The 17,143-nt window shown below is 38.3% G+C and overlaps 1 protein-coding gene across 1 annotated transcript; it reads right to left on the bottom strand.

The window, feature by feature from the left end:
• Positions 1–582: 582 nt before the first annotated feature.
• LOC131424335 (protein FAM24A-like) lies at positions 583–16,979 on the bottom strand. Its single transcript, XM_058580724.1, has 2 exons — positions 1,203–16,979; positions 583–893 (listed from the first exon to the last, which is right to left on the bottom strand). Exons 1-2 carry the CDS (start codon positions 1,376–1,378, stop codon positions 731–733), a joined length of 339 nt encoding a protein of 112 aa, XP_058436707.1. The 5' UTR covers positions 1,379–16,979; the 3' UTR covers positions 583–730.
• Between the last annotated feature and the right edge of the window lie 164 nt (positions 16,980–17,143).

Consider the following 17,143-nt stretch of genomic DNA (forward strand, 5'->3'; position numbering starts at 1 on the left):
TTTGCAGGGAAATGGATGGCACTAGAGCAGATTATGCTTAGTGAAGCTAGCCAATCCCTAAAAAACAAATACCAAATGTCTTCTTTGATATAAGGAGAGCAACTAAGAACAAAGCAGGGAGGAAGAGCAGGAAGAAAAGATTAACATTAAACAGATACATGAGGTGGGAGGGAAAGGGAGAGAAAAGGGAAATTGCATGGTAATGGAGGGAGACCCGCATGGTTATACAAAATTACATACAAGAGGTTGTGAGGGGAATGGGAAAATAAACAAGGAGAGAAATGAATTACAGTAGATGGGGTAGAGAGAGAAGATGGGAGGGGAGGGGAGGGGGGATAGTAGAGGATAGGAAAGGTAGCAGAATACAACAGTTACTAATAGGACATTATGTAAAAATGTGGATGTGTAACCGACGTGATTCTGCAATCTGTATTTGGGGTAAAATTGGGAGTTCAAAACCCACTTGAATCAAATGTATGAAATATGATATGTCAAGAGCTTTGTAATGTTTTGAACAACCAATAAAAAAAAAAGAAAAAAAAGAGGCAGGTGTAACTAAGAAAAAATGCTGAAAGAGAGGAATATTTTCAACATTGTACATTTATTTAAAATAACATAAAATAACATTTTATAGTATGTAGTATAATGTAAACACTATAGAACTTGAATAATAAAACATTCCACTAAGAAAGAAATGTTGCTCAAGATTTTTATGTCCACCATTCCCATGTCAGAGTCCCTCATTTGTGCCACAAAGGCAAGGTGGCAGGGAATCATAATCTGTATACATGCTACATTCATCACAGCACTGGAGGGCAGGAGAAGTCTCGGTGATGCCTTTAGGTGGGTTTCCCTTACTCTGGAACTTGTTTGAACAGCATTCCTTTGCAGCTCTTAAGAAAAAACAAACACAAAACATGGCCTTAGAATTTTCCTTTACAGTGTATTTCTTGCAATTATCAGGGGTATCTGGGAGGTTCAGAGTTGGAGCCAGTCACATACATGACACCAGCCCTAGATGAACACTCTCTGGGCCCTGTGCCGAGTGCCTATCTCATCCTTTCCTCTCCTACAACTATTATACATGCAAAATGTAGCTCTTAACCTCACACAGGAAGAGACCAGGGCAGCATGGAATGATCAATCAAGCAGAGCCCCGGGTGTCCCATCTGAGGGGCGCTTACTCAACCCATGTGACTCACTTCAGTGCCTTGAAGAGTTTGACGTAAAGACAGAGGACCAGTCCTATCAGCATGAGCATGGCCGCCAGGATCCCGCTACCAATGGCGAACATAATTATCGTACGGAGGTCAAAAGACTTAAACATACCTGGGCAGAGAAGTGTAGGCAAGCAGTGAGGGTGGCTTCCCTCCCACATGCCCTCAGCAACCTCCACACACTTCCCTCAGGAGAGGAGGAACAGACCCAAACACAGATCCTCTGTGTGTAAACCTTGAGGGACTCTTCCCAGAGAGGCTGAGGCTGGCCAGGGGTGGGTAAGAGGGTTTACTTCTGTATGAAAAGAGCTGAGATTCAAAACCCAGACAGAAGGAGTAGAAGGACAGACAGCCAGTGGACAGACTCTTTGCCTCTCATAGGTTATGGTGGCCCTTAATTAACAATCAGGCCTGCAGTGGAGCTAATGGCTTTGTGCTTGGGCCTCTGAACTGTTCTCATTCACAGCCAGAACTAACCTCTCATTGTACATTGGATCTAGAGGTTTCCCATGGGAATGACTGTTTCACAATATTATTGTTCTGACAATACTGAGAATCTGCAAATCCATTTTGTAAATAATGCATGTTTGAGGGGAAAAGTTTTTCCATTCTTCTACTGAAAACTGCCTTTATTCCTTCTAAATTCTAAATTGTAAATCCTCCCAATAAATCTAATTTGGAATAATCAATGTGTTTAACCTGTCTTTCTGAAACTGTGAAAAAGTAATCCCTAAGATATAAAAACAATCTGACTACCAAAGCATACTCACTACCTTCTGAGTCTTCTTGGATGGATGAAGTCTGGCAGTAAAAACAAAATTACAATTAAAATACATTTTATGAAACAGGACATCTTTATCAGGAACTTCAGAAACCTTTAATTTAATAAAGCAGACTCTAATTATTAAGATCCAGGATTGAAGAACTCACTTTGAGAAGTGTAATCTTCCACCAGAGTTGGCAGAATGGATAGCCACTGTCAGTGAGGACACAGGCTATCTGACATCAACCCTCTAGACAGCAGTTCTTCTTTCATGAAGTTCTTAATTCCATTCTATGCTCAGATATAGCTTAGTACCAATGGAAACGGAATCACCCAAACACTGTCTTACATCATGGGACTCACAATCTTCTCTTTTCAGATTTTGTTTCCATCAGATAAACTTAACTTCTGATTGCTAATCCAAAGCAAATCTGGATAAAATAAAAGGGAAGTAATGTGGAGAGAATAATATCTAAAAATGCTCATGAATCTAAAAGGTCAATTATAGAAAACTGTTTAGACTTTATATTTTAGCCACCCTGTGAAATAGTATGTAGCCATTTAACAGGATTCAGATATAGGTTCATTGGTATCATACCGTGCTTTTTAGACAAGATAAAAAGGCTCAAAGTAATTTGAGTAGGCTACCCACTTTATTCAGGATTCTATAATTTCAAGGTACTTTGATCCAGCAAAGGCACGGAATTATTTTAACTACAACTTCCTTACTGCTCTAGCTACAAACTGGATGAGATCAAGAACAGCACAGTAGATGTCAACAAAAATGGTGGCATAAGAACTTCCACAAAGTCGTTCCATAAAACAAATACAAGTCAAGCAATATTTTTTTAAGAACAATTTTTTCTTAACTCTTGAAATCAACTAAAGCCTTGCAGCATTCCAAAAAGCATTAATTCAAGAGAAACAACCAAATATCAGTATAAATAGCAAACCCTGTGGCATTGTCCCATCACTTGCTCTTTAGCTCCATAGTAACCTTGAAATAACAGCCTATGTTCCAGAGCAGCTACCAGAGAAACAGAACAAAGGTGGAGCTCTTTCAAGTCCTCATTAACAAATAACTCTCTCATTGTTTGAACTTTTTGCTGGTTACCTTTAAGACCACATTTGCAAAGCTGACCTGACCTGAAGATCACCCAGTGTAATAATCCTTCTCCCAACAGAACTCCAGCAAAAACTATTCCAGGCAATTTTCTTTTAACTTCCTGCCTAACGTAGTGGATAACATTTGGGGCAAATGATAGATTGGCCAAAAAAGCTTACAGGAAAACCTGGGGAAACATTATGTCCCCAAATCCCAAAACTGCAGGAATTTTGAAAAGCTCTAACGTGTTCCCAGAAGTCTAGGAGATCATGCACATGTGTAAGGCTGTATGCATGTCCAGGACTGTGAGCAGGCTCAAGGTTAAGTCCAAAGCTATATCCTCGAGCTGACCTTGAGGCTCTTCCCAAGCAGGAAGAAAAGGCCAAGGAAGAGTTTTCAACTGCTTGGCTGAGCTTTGAAGGCATGCCTCACATGCAAACAAAGCCACTCAACAATGACTAGGGTATTCCATTTTTGCAGACATTTAAAGAAATATTTGCCCATTTGTTAGGAGACCACTAAGCTAATCAGTAGATTTTTCAGTGTCCACATATGACAAAGAATACAGACTTTACAGAACTATTCGAGAGGAAAAAAAAAAAAAAACAGTAAACAACAACTACACAACTATACTAAGCAACAGAAACAGCAAACCCTAGAGAGAGGAAAGAATCTGATTTCCAAAGATGCCATGAAATATAAATATAAATATAAATATATATTTTTTGGCAGGAGGGTACCAGGTATTTTGCATTTTATTTAGATAGGGTCTCACTGAGTTGCTTAACACCTCACTTTTGCTGAAGCTAGCTTTGAACTCACAATCCTACTGCCTCAGCCTCCCGAGTCGCTGGGATTATAGGCCACTGCACCTGGCTCCATGATATATTATTTTAAATGTCTAAATTTTAGAAAGACTTAAGATATATAAAGAAACAAGAAAGTGTGGCCCACAAAAAGGGATAAACAATGAAAACTTCAGTGAACTTAAAGATATATTGAGATTACCCAAACTGAAGAACAAATCTAAATAATAAATAAAATAATGGATAAAAATTAACACAGGACTTTCAGTTTCTGTTCCCACTTGTAAAGAGCTTGGGAACTGTTACTATCATCCTCACAACAAGAGAAATGCTGAACAAACTGAAAAATCAGCAACTCTGCAGAAGTCAACCAGAGAATTCAAGCAGGGCAAAAGGCATCACTAATAATAATAATAATAATAATAATAATAATAATAATAATAATAAATAAATAAATAAAAAGGAATAAAATGGGTAGACAGATGAATAAAAAGCACTACAGCTTACCAGGAACAGAATCCACCATCAGAGCCAGCAACTGGTAGGAATATTTAAATGGTAATTAATGTCTTACTGGAGGCTGAATGAGAACTATTTTGAGAGATTAAAACTCCCTGAGGCCCAATTTTTGTTTTGGTTGGGACGGGGGTACATTTTCATGAGATTTGCCTCTAGGACTTCAACCAGGTTCTTATAGAGACAATTACAGAAAAATCTCCTTGTGGCTTTGGTTTCCAGACAGTGCAGTTTCCAATAGGCCTCCTTCTGATGCTACCCCAGCAGTTGGGTAGGAGGGTATCTCATTACCAACAGGGTAAGGATGGAAATCTCAATTCCCCAAGGGTCTCTACTGATACCACATGGATGGAGAATTATTACCACCCAGGGTTGAGTCTCAGCTCTACTGAGACTTCTCTGACACCATCCAGGCATGGAAGAGTAGTTTGAGACACCATTTTACAGTCTGGTGAGAATACAGTCTGGTGAAGTCTACACCCTACATTCAGTCTTTTCTAGTGGGATTGGAGTCTGGCCACAGTTTACCTTGTGTTTGTCAGAATGCAGCAGAAACTTCGTAAAAGTTTTCTGTCTTGCTAGGCTGCCCATTTCCTGGTCCTTTGGTTAAACAGAGTATGGTTTTGTTGGAGACTTTTGCCTGAACTCACTGGTGTTTCCAAGTTGCAGGCACCTTCAGCCCCAAATGTGGAAATATAAGGCAAAAACAAAACCCAGGGAATTCACCACCATGACATTCCTTGGATTCTCAAGGTCTCTAACTAGTCAGAATTCTTCTACTTGTCTGAAACATATGCTCTTTTATATATAATGTCCAAGGTTTTAGTTTCACATAGAATAAGGAAAAGTACATCTTCTCAAAATGGAAATCACCCATATAAGAGATTTTGAAGTCAATTCTTTGCTTATTGGCCACAACCACTGTACTAACCCTACTCTTGCCTAAGCCTGAGAGTGAGTGCCTCCTTAAAATTTGCCCCCTAGATCCTTCACATATCATCCTGTCTACAACTCAACACAACTTACCTTTCAGCCTCATGGCCTGCATTTCCCCACACCCCATCCTTGGCTAAAGGGCCCTCCAGGTGTCCTCTCCTTTATCTGTTTCAACAAACACCAACTTTGTGAGACTTCTTGCAAATGCTACCTCCCCCGTGAAGCTTCACTGATTCCTATCTCTCCCCCTCTGGCATTAATTGCTTCTTCTTTCCTTCCTCCCTTTCTTTTCGTTTAGAGACAGTGTCTGGGTTGCTTAGCTCCTTGTTTTTGCTGAGACTTGCTTTGAACTCACAAGCCTCCTGCCTCAGCCTCCCAAGCCACTGGGATTACAGGTGTGCACCACTATGCCCAGCTGAAAAAACTTAATTTTTTTTTTGTCTTAAGGATTTCCAGTGCCTGCTTTATCTAGCTGACTAGACATTTGTCCTGAGTACAAGAATCTACTGAACCTGAGTTGAAATAGATGTGACTTTTTTTCCCATTCAAAAATGTTTCATTTTTCTAAGTTTCTCTCAATTCCTTCCCACTGAGGCAGGGATATAGCCTTGAATGGGCCTGGATATCACTAAGGAGCCAGGCTTGCTACTATGCAATTGACCATTTCATTTCCCAAATTCCCTCTATTCCTGTGGCTACTTGGTTGCTCTGTGAGTTACCTGTAAGTTCCAGGGGTTACTGGCTGCATTGGAAGTTTGCTTACTCAAAGTGTTTGTGAGTGCCATTAGGGCAGGAACTCTGGATCCACATAGGTCATTAGGTGCTGGCACATATGAGCAATTACTCAAACCTCAATTTTGTTAATCTGGAACGACTTTCTCCACCTGAACCTCTAAATTCAGACAGAGCAGTAAACTCAGACATGGCAGTAAACCTTGACTAATATTATTTCATTTATACCCTGCTTATAAGTAACCAGCATTAAACTATCCATCTTTCTGAGTTGAAATTGAGACAAACAGAAGGCAATAGCTCACAACCAATTCTAATAGAACACAATGTTTTGAAATTGTGAGTTTTGTGGTTTACAGTCTATCTCTTGAACCAGACTAACTGAAACCAATTCCTGACCCTTTTTCTTACTGTGTGGCTTTGGGCAGGTTTTTAACCTCCCTATGCTGGTGTTTCCTGCTTACAATTGCTTTCACTAATAAAATGGGGATGCTAACAGTATTAGCTACCCCACAGGGTCTCTCTGTAACGGTTAAATATCTGTAAGATCCAGAGCTGGACACAAACATCATCACTCAACAAATACTAGCCATTATCACCATCATTGTGATGTGGTAGTTCCTGTCACCTATAGAACAGCTGAATTCTTTTCCTAAATGTTTCCTCACACTGGGGAATTCTTTCTTCCTTTGTAGATGGAAGCCTCTACTCAAAGTGAGAGGTGATCTGATGCTTTAATTTCTTATCCAGACACAGTTCTCGTTGGGACTGAATTGTAGGGTTAGGGTTTTGTGGTTCTCTCCCAGCTCATGCCTCCTAGGCTGGCCTTATAGCTTGATTTGCCAGCTTTGGACCACAGTTAGCACTGAGTTGACCTTTCCAATGAGTGGGGCCCCACCGCCCAGGTGGAACCCCATACAGTCATTTGGCTACACAAACTGTATTTAACTCAACAAAAAATAGTCCACCAAGGATTGAGTTCTCCTTGGAATCTTTGGGAAGAAAAGCATTTATGATTTCTCCAAATAGAATCCATAGAAGAGAAGAGAATATATCAGGGGCTGAGGAAAGATGAATTTAGTAAAAGAATCTTTAACTGCATTTTTAAAAACACTTGGTAATAAAACATGTAATTTGTAATCACATTATTGTTCCTATAAAGGAACAATAATTTTTGTTTTTATGTCTTGTTTTTGGCCAAAAAGAATACAGTGATTAAAGAAAAGGATCTTTTATTATTATTTTGTTTGTTTTTGAGCTGCAGATTGAACCCAGGGCCTTATGCATACAAGACAAGCACTCTATCAACTGAGCTATATATCCCAGCCCCGTTTTATTATTTTTTTACTCAAAAAATTTTTTTTCATTTTTTTAGGTACTGAGTATTTAACCCAGGGGCACTCAGTCACTGATCCACAACCCTACCACATCCCCAGTTCCCCCTACACACACACACACACACACACACACACACACACACACACACTTTTTTTGAGAAAGGGTCTTGATAAGTTTCTGAGGGTTTTGCTAAATTGCTGAGGCTGGCTTTGAACTTGCAAACCTCCTGCCTCAGCCTCCCAAGTTTCTGGGACTACAGGATGCACCACCATGCCCAGCTACTTAAAAATAATAGTTATCATAAGAATAATACATGTGATAGAAAAAATAGGAAGCAAAGACAATTTTTTAAAAATTCTATAAACTTATTCACTCATAGACAATGTTATTTTCCTTTCTCCTTCCAGATTTTAAAAATACTTCCATATTTTTTAATGTCAGATTATACTTCACATTCTTCAAATAGATTTTCTTCATATATACATCACAGGTATCTTTCCTATAGCTATCTATGCCTCAGTTGAAAAAGTAACTGCAGAGTAATTCTTTGCAAATGTTTACCATAATTTGCATAATCTGCAAAAATATCTCTAATACTTTTATAAGCATGCCATAATTAACATTCTTATATACATGTTTATGCATATATTCTATTATTTTATAAAGATAAATTCCTAGAGTTGCCAGATAAAATGCCATATTTATATATACTGCCTTACTATCCTAAAGAGATATGATATTTGCATTACATCATCTTCCACTAAGAGTCTATGAGAGGGGCTGCAGTGGTGGCTCAGTGGTAAAGCGTTTGCCTAGTAAGGCACTGGATTCAATCCTCAGTACCACATAAAAACAAATAAATGAAACAAAAGGTATTGTGTCCATCTATTACTTAAAAAATAATTTTTAAAGAAGAATGTATGAGAGCAAATACTTCTCCAGTGTTCAGCACTGATTCTTTATTTTTGTTTTGTGGTGCTGGAGATCAAACCTAGGGCTTCACACATTCTAGGGAAGTGCTTCTACCACTGAGCTATATCCCAACCCTAAAATGTTAGCTTTTTTATGTGGTGGTAATAGGGATCAAAACCAGGGCCTCACACATGCTAAGCTAGACACCCCAGCCAGGTTATTAAAAAAAAAAAATCTTTGAAATAAGGACTTAATTGATCTCATTGAAAACTCTGGTCATTTTTCTTCCTATCAAATTTATTTGCAGAACATGGCAAAATTAAAAGGGGCTCTGGGTGAGATGGTGCACTCCTGTAATCCCAATGGCTTATGAGGCTGAGACAGGAGGATGATGAGTTCAAAGCCAGCCTCAGCAAAAACAAAGTGCTAAGCAGATCAGTAAGACCCTGTCTCTAAATAAAATACAAAATAGGGCTGTGGATGTGGCTCAGTGGTCAAGTGCCTCTGAGTTCAATCCCCAGAATCAAAAAAAAATTAAAAGGGGCAATGAGACAAGGCTTCTTTTGACCTCTATCTTGACAAATGGATAGGCAGCTTTGAGTGTAGTTGTTTTTATAATGCTGGTCTCTCACAATAATCTGGTTAGGTTCCAGCTGACTTCCAGGGAAACTTATCAATTCCAGCTACAAATAGATCTATGTGGGAACACAGCAGCTGCATGACTGATCTACATCAGTAGTTCCAGGAGACCAAGCATTCCCTTTTTTCTGCACTCACTCACATGTTAATCAACATTAGATCTAGAGCATTTTTTTCTGCACTCACATGTTAATCAGCATTGATCTAGAGCTCGTTGCTAGCGCATCTCAGCACTAGTACATGATAGGCACTGTGTACCTGTGGAATTTATAATAGCAGGGTTTGCCCTGCTGTTTATTCAGATCATAAATACTTTTTAAATCTTCTCTGCTCCTCTCCAAGATTGCATATACAAGAAGATATGTGTATATAAGAGGTTGCAGGTCAAAAGGCTGATGTAAGTGAAGGTAGGGTAGCGTAGCACTGTTAAGCACACATAATTAATTCAAGGCCCCAGTTATTCTACCAGCTAAGGCACAACAATCCACTTCTAGGTGCATATAATTATGTTACTTACATAGACAGTGAAAGGGAGATTAGGCAAAGGTGCCAAAATCCTTATTTCACACTCAAAAACAAAATGGGTGACTGATGGCAACATGAGTTGTGGGACATTTTGTTGCTAAGCAGTCAAAAGACTGAAGCTGAGTAGTTTAATATTCTGAAGTTCTATTCTGAGGCTGAGGGCAGGGCAGGGAGCTCATACTTCCTCAGAACCACAGAGGCCATGGGGACGTATGATATAACTCCAGGGGAGAAAGGTATTGTATAAGAAATGGCCTTGTAGCAGCTCCTTACAAGCCTCTTCTCCTGCCTTGATCCTGGAGGATCATCAAGCCTCGGTTAGTTATAATTCAGCCTTTGCTTAGCATGGCTTATATGGAAAGATGCAAGCTTAGTGGGATTCAGTGGTGGGCCCATTCCCAACACACTCTTGGTACTGGCCGTCATGGGTGGGGATTCTGGTAGACATATCCTGACCTCAGGGGCTTGTACACAAGAATTTTCCTGGGGCGTGCTTTCACCTTTGTGAAGGGTGAAGGAAGGAGCACTGGTGAACCCATGAACTACAAAGCAGCTGCAGTAAAGGACCCATCAATTACCTGAGAGTCCTGGAGCAAGGTAGAGCCTTCGGAGATATCCCACTGAAACGCTTCTTTTGCTGTATCACAGGTATTGGCTTTGCTACTGTAGCACCGGCTGTAGACCCAACTGGGAACGCATTCTCCAGTTCAACCCAGCAGGGTTACTGGGCATTAGAAAGGGCTTTCACCTTGAGATCCCATCTACACCTGCTTCTAAGATCCAAAGAGCCAATGAGAGATTCTTCGGTCTTTTTCTTCTGCTCTAAAAGTACTTACTGACTTGAGAGTAAAATCCAGACTCATTATCTGATCTACAGAGATCCTCAGAATCTGACCCTTTGCCACCCCTTTTCCACCATCACTCCCACATCGCTTCCTCTCACCAACACCCATTTTCCCTATTGTGCAGACACACTCAGCTGCTTCTTGCCTCGGGCCTTAGCCCCTTGCCCATTTCTTTGCCTAAAATGCACCCCCCCCCCATAAAGTGCCTTACTCTTATGTTTTTGCTAAAATTTGTCAAGATGCACTCTTTGCCCACATGGAGCCTCCACCTACAAGGCAGTCCCTATCTATCCTATCACCTTTTTAAAATTATATTTTAAAAAGCTATTGTGTTTTTTAGTGCTTACCATGTCTCCACCTAGAATGTAAATACCATGAGTAGACACTGTCTCTCTTATTCATTTTGATATTCCCATTCCCTAGAACATTTTAGAAATTTGATGGAAAAGCATATATATGAAGTTAACAATTATGAAGTTTTTTTTCATTATGTTTACTTTCTGATTTTCCTACAATAAATGTGTTTTTCTTAAAATGAGTTAGTTTCAGGTAAAAATAAAAGGCTTTTGTTCCATTTATATGAAAAGATTACAAATCAGAAATCATGTTTTATTATGAACCACAGGGTTTTTGTTGTTGTTTTGTACAATGCATTTAAATGCTTCTAGTACAATCATCTTCCTTCAGTCTCAATACACTGCTCTTCAGCGGACTACAGAGAAATCATAACTGCTATTCTCCCCAGGTCTCCAAATGAGGGGAAACATTGCTGGTGAAATTGACTTACATGACTTGGTGAGGACTATATGGAAGGCATACTCCTATTCACTGTGGGAGCTCTTAATATGATGGATTATGTTAATTGGCTTTTGTTGAAGCAGGAACATAATATCTCACATACCTTGAATAAATCCCACTTGATCCTTATGTATAGTATTTTGTATACATTTTTTACTTCAACTTGATATTCTGTTGAATTTTTCCATCTGTGTTCAGGAGATATATTGGCCTGAATGCTTTCATTGTTCTAATGTCTTTACCTTGTTTGGGAACTAGCATAATGTTGGCTCATGAAATGAATTAAGAAGTGTTCCCTCTCTAATTTCTGGAAGGGACTGTATAAAATTATATTATCATTTCTTTCTTACATGTTTGGAAAAACATCAGTGAATCCACCGGGTCTTTTTTGAAAGGTTATTGATTTGGTGTAATGGATATACATCAGGCATGGTGGCTAGTGCCTACAATCCCAGCTACTCAAGAGGCTAAGGCAAGAGGATCTCAGGTTCAAGGCCAGCCTAGGCAACACAGGATCATGTCTCAAAACTGTGAGAGTGTGTGTGTGTGTGTGTTTATATAGATTATTTATTTCTCCTAAGTTTTGGTATACTATATCCTTGAATTAGTCAATTTCATCTTTCTCAAATTTTGTGTACATAGTTGTTCATTAATATTACTTTGCTAACTTTTTTTTGATATTCATGAAATCAGTACTATTAGTCCCTTTTAAGAGTTTTTAATACTAATCTGTCTTTTTTTCTTAGCCAGACTACAGGCTTATCCATTTTTATTCTTTTCAAAGAACCATCTTTTGTATTTCTATTGATTTCCTAATTTTACTCTTCTGCTTGCCTTAGGTCTATATTGCTCTTCTTTCTCTAGCTTCCTATGCTAGAAGCTTAACTGATTTTAGGTCTGATTTTCTGTTCATTTAATGCTATCAGTTTTCTTCCAAGTAATGCCATTACTGCATCATGCAAACCTCAAGTTGTAATTTTTAGTTCAAAATATTAATTTCTCTTGAAACTTCTTTGAACCATGTGTTATTTACAAGTATGTTGTTTAATCTTTTATGTAGCTTAAGCCAGCCATCTTTCTGTTATTGAATTCTAATTTAATGTCATTGGAATCTGAGAACCTAGTTAGTATAATTACTTCTAAAATTGTTGAGGTGTTTCATGGTCTGGAATATGTTCCACCTTGGCAAACGTTCCATGTGAGTTTGAGAAAGCATTCTATAAATGTTCTTTAGGTCCAGTGGACAGTAGTACTGTTCAGTTCAATTATATCCTGATTTTCTGTCTGATTGACCTGTCAATTACTGATACAAGATATCGAAGTTTGTAACCATAATAATGCATTTGTCAACCTCTTTTTTACAATTCTCCATATATTTTTTGCTTCGCATTATGATGGGTCATTATGTGCATAGAATTATGAATTTTATTTTGCCTTCATTTATTCCTTCTTTGATGCTATTCCTGTGTGTTGATTTCAGTTCCTGATATCAAGTTCCTTCTCTCCAAGAAATTTATTTTCCCCTTTCTTATGAGGAAGCTCTACCAGTAACAAATTCTCTCAGATTTGGATAGGTCTTATTTCTCCTTCACTTTTAAGGGATAATCAGAAATTCTAGACAGATTCCAGACTTGATGTTCAAAACTATAAATATTTCATTCTGTTCTCTTATTGTTTGCAGTTTCTAATGAGAAATCTGTAATTCTTATTCTTTTTCCTCTCTGTATTTCTTCTTGAGGCCTCTTTCAATGACTTTTGGACTTTGATTGTCTGAAACTTGTTATATGTGTAAACATAGATATTTTTTAGTTATATTGCTTGATATTCTGACATCCCTGCATCTGTGGCTTGGTGACCATCATTAGTTTTGGAAAATTCCTAGCCAATATTATTTAACATTTCTTTTTCTTCTGATAGTCTTACCTCCATGTTACAAGTTTCCTAGTTCCTAGGTGTTGTTTTCATTCTCTATTTTCTTTGCTTTCCAGCTGAGGAAGTTTATATTGACCTATCTTCAAGCTCACTGATTTTCTCCCTTAGCTTATCCAGCCTCTTGATAAATCCACCAAAGGCATTCTTCACTTCTGTCACAGTGCTTTTGACATCACGTCTCTTTAAATTATCTGTAGAGTTATTGCTGCAGTCTGGCTGGGCACAAAATCACGAGCCACTCAAACAGGAACAAACTTTTTTTTTTGAAACTCCCCGCCAATGCCCCGTATGCTCCTGGGGAAAAAATGCCAACCGACCCATGGTTCTCCCGGGCGGGCAACAGGAAATCCCTCCTCCGGAATTCCCTCCTACCGCACTTCCCCAACCAATGGGAACTCTCCAGGAGTCCCGTAGCAGGCCAAGGTGGACAGCAGGGGTCTAATATCCACATGAATGCAGATCTTAACATAATCATATCATCTCAATGGCTTGCTGTCTGTCACCTTTCAACCAAAAATGCCATGCATCACACTACTTGGCTGTGGCTCTTAGCAAGTTATCATTCTTTGCTTGCATTACCCATCTGTTCTTGCATGCAACATACTTTCCCCATTAGATCCATTCTTACTTATATTCCCTATTTGATAATTGCTATGGTTTGGATGTAGTGTTCTTGAAAAACTCACTGAGACAATGCAAAAAAGGTTCAGAGGAGAAATGACCGGTTTGTGAGAGTGTTAACCTAATCAGTAAATTAATCCTGATAGGGATTAACTGATTGGTAACTTGAGTGGTAGGGTGTGGCTGAAGGAGGTGGGATTGGGGCATGGCTTTGGGATTTATATTTATATCTGACCTGTCTCTCTCTGCTTCCTAATCATGATTTGAGCTGCTATCCTCCACCATGATGTTCTGCCTCACCTTGAGCCCTGAGGAATGGAGCCTGCTGTCTATGAATTGAGACCTCTGAAACCATAAGCCTTCAAATAAGCTTTGCTCCTCTATAATTAATTATTCTGGTCAGGTCCTTTTAGTCACAGCAGCGAAAAAGTTGACTAAAATGATTCAAAAATCAATGTCATATCTACAAATTATTCTAATGCTTTTTTTTTTTTTAACCTTTTTAGCCTTCCTTAAGATACCTGGGATCACGCTTTATTTTTTGATGAAAAATATGATTTGGTGGAATGTATAGGACCTAAGGTCATCAGGCTTCTCATGTGAAGTTTATGTTGACCTGATAAGAAGTTAAACTGTGTTTAATGTTTTTGTAGTTGAAGGCATCAAAAGCTTCAGTTCCCTTTAGTATTATTACTTTGGTCTCCCCTATTCCCTAGAAACTCCTAGTAACATGAGGTCTTGCAACTCTCAATTGTAATCCACTGGAGACCTATCAATGTGGTGGTAAAGAACTGGGTAGAGGGGGTATTTCTATCAACTTACGAAAATCTGTTTATTCAGTAAGCAGAATCCCTCATCTGTCACCCTAAAAAGCACTTCTTTAGCCTTCCCTACCCTCCTATGAGACTGAAGGCTAGAAAGACCCTGAGTTGTCTAATTGCCCTTCCTCCAAATCACATAAGGTTCTAGTAGCTTCTCTTGAGGCCTTTGTTAAGGAGAAAGCTGTGGATAGTTCTTCAAAGTGGTTACTTCTTCCCTGCCGCTGAACAAAGCAAAAGGGGATGTGTCTCCTTTTCTGAAAACCTGGTGGAGCTCCTGGATATAAAACCCTGTAAAGTACACAGGTTTCCTACAAATGAGGTCCTAGGAATTTTTCTCACAAGAATTTTACTTGCCTCCAGCAATTCATAAATGATCTACCTTAAATGTTCCTACCACTCACTGCCTCAAAAAGAATTTTATTCCTGATAAGCTAATCTCAATTGTTATTTTCTGCATTTCCCTACATCTCTAGTTTTAGGGTGGCCATTTTTCCCTTAATTATCTGCTAGATTTTTTTAAAAAAGATATTGATTTTCTGTTTTTCAGCGAAATTTTTCTTTTTGTGAAGATAACTGTGATAACTTTTAAGATGTTCCATGTCAGAGCTGAAAGAGAAGTGTTCAGGTTTCCAAAAATTAGAAATACAGGCCACCCAATCAAAAGTATTTAGAATTTTAAATACAGTAAGAATGTATTATTACTTTGGTCTCCCCTATTCCCTAGAAACTCCTAGTAACATGAGACCAAAGAGTTTAAGAACCACTGTGTACAGGCACACTGTTAACAAACATATGATCCCTACCCACATTCTATATTAACATGTTATAATAAACTGCTCCTTAAAATGGTCAACCAAAAAAAAAAAAAACACAGTTTGTGATGCCAGTGGTGAGGTTCCATTTAAGTTGTTTATCCTTCATGTGAGAAAAATATTTTTAAAACCATTTACAATGCATGACAGAAATAATATGGTACATTAAAACTGAAGTGTAGGGCTGGAGATGTAGCTCACTGGGAGAGTATTTGCCTAGCATACAGCAGGCCTTGGGTTCCATCCCAAGCACCACATACATACACACACACAGAGGAAAGCCAAGGTCACCTGTGCATCAGCACAATGACTCTGACAATAAAAATAAGTGTAAGATACAATATCCTAGTTTCTCCTTTTTCTAGTCTTCTTACATTGTGATGTCCAAGTAACCTCTACCTCTGAAACCTTATCAATTTCATAAAACAAATCTGTACTTAACACTTCAGCAAGGCATAAAACACTTCCCTGGGCTGAGGATGTGACTCAAGCAGTAGCGCACGCGCCTGGCATGCGTGCGGCCCGGATTCGATCCTCAGCACCACATACAAACAAAGATGTTGTGTTTGCCGAACCCTAAAGAAAATAAAGATTTAAAAAAATTCTCTCTTTAAAAAACAACAACAACAAAAAACACTTCCCTAATGTCAATGATTGTTTCAGATGATTGAGAAAACAAAGGTAAGCATTATTTAATAAATTCCCAGACCACAAGAAAATTATAGTGTCTAAATATAGTCTGAGTGCAGCACAGAGGAACTGGTGATTAATTTTTGCAAAGTGAAGCACTATGCTTGGTACTGACTGATAAACAGGATTTTTCCTACTACCCAAAAGAGCATTCTAGGGCTTGGGATATAGCTCAGTTGGTAGAGTGCTTGCCTCACATGCACAAGGCCCTGGGGTCAATTCCCAGCATCACCCAAAAAAAAGCAACCTATATAGAAGAAAATTCATATGCAAATACAGAAGATATAAACAGGCAGGGTAAAAAGAGTTATGTATGCCATGTGCCATGCTAAAAAGTAAAGGTCATGGTAATTTAATCAGGAGCATCAAGCACCACAAGGGTCAGTTGGCAAAGCAAAGGGTGAAATGAAGGTGATGGGAATAAAGGGTAACTATGGGTGAAGAAAACTCCTGAAACTGCTCAGATGAAAGTAGAACTTGAAAACAAAGAGTTTAAAAAAAATTTCTGTAGGAACTAAAAAAAAAAAAAAAAAAACACATGGAATATATGGAAATGAAAGAAAATAAACATAAGGATATAAAAGAATATAAACATAAAAATGAAAATGGAGACAACAGTAGTCATTAATTTTCTGACTTGCAGTCTTTCATTCTTATTTAAGGAAGTTAAAATCCAGATAATATCGACCTTTGCTCATGAAACGAAAATTGGTGTTTCAGAGGAAGAGACTATATTCCTTTCAATGATCAATACTTGTTAACATGGATCAAAGACTTCTTATGATCCTAAGAAGACATATAGGACAAAAACACTGATGTACACAACCTGGAATGAATGTAGAATATTAATCTTTGCCACCATTAACCTTGGAATATTAATAATTAAGACCATCTAATTCCTTATATTATACATCTATCAGACATTTGGTATTGTTTCTCCCCTTCAATCCAAGCAAACCTGTTAAGTGACTAAATGTAGAAAATACATTACATTCATAATTTTTCTGGCACCATTCTACAAGTAAATAAAAGACAACAGTGCGATCTCTTCTCGTTATACATATACTGATATGTGAACCCAAAAACTTAAGAACAAAAGACTAAGAATGATTTTTCTATCAAATCATGAGGCCAA

Source organism: Marmota monax, unplaced genomic scaffold (genome assembly GCF_021218885.2).
Source record: "Marmota monax isolate L192 unplaced genomic scaffold, Marmota_monax_Labrador192_F-V1.1 WCK01_AAM20220418_F8-fsc00076, whole genome shotgun sequence".
Taxonomy (NCBI): domain Eukaryota; kingdom Metazoa; phylum Chordata; class Mammalia; order Rodentia; family Sciuridae; genus Marmota; species Marmota monax.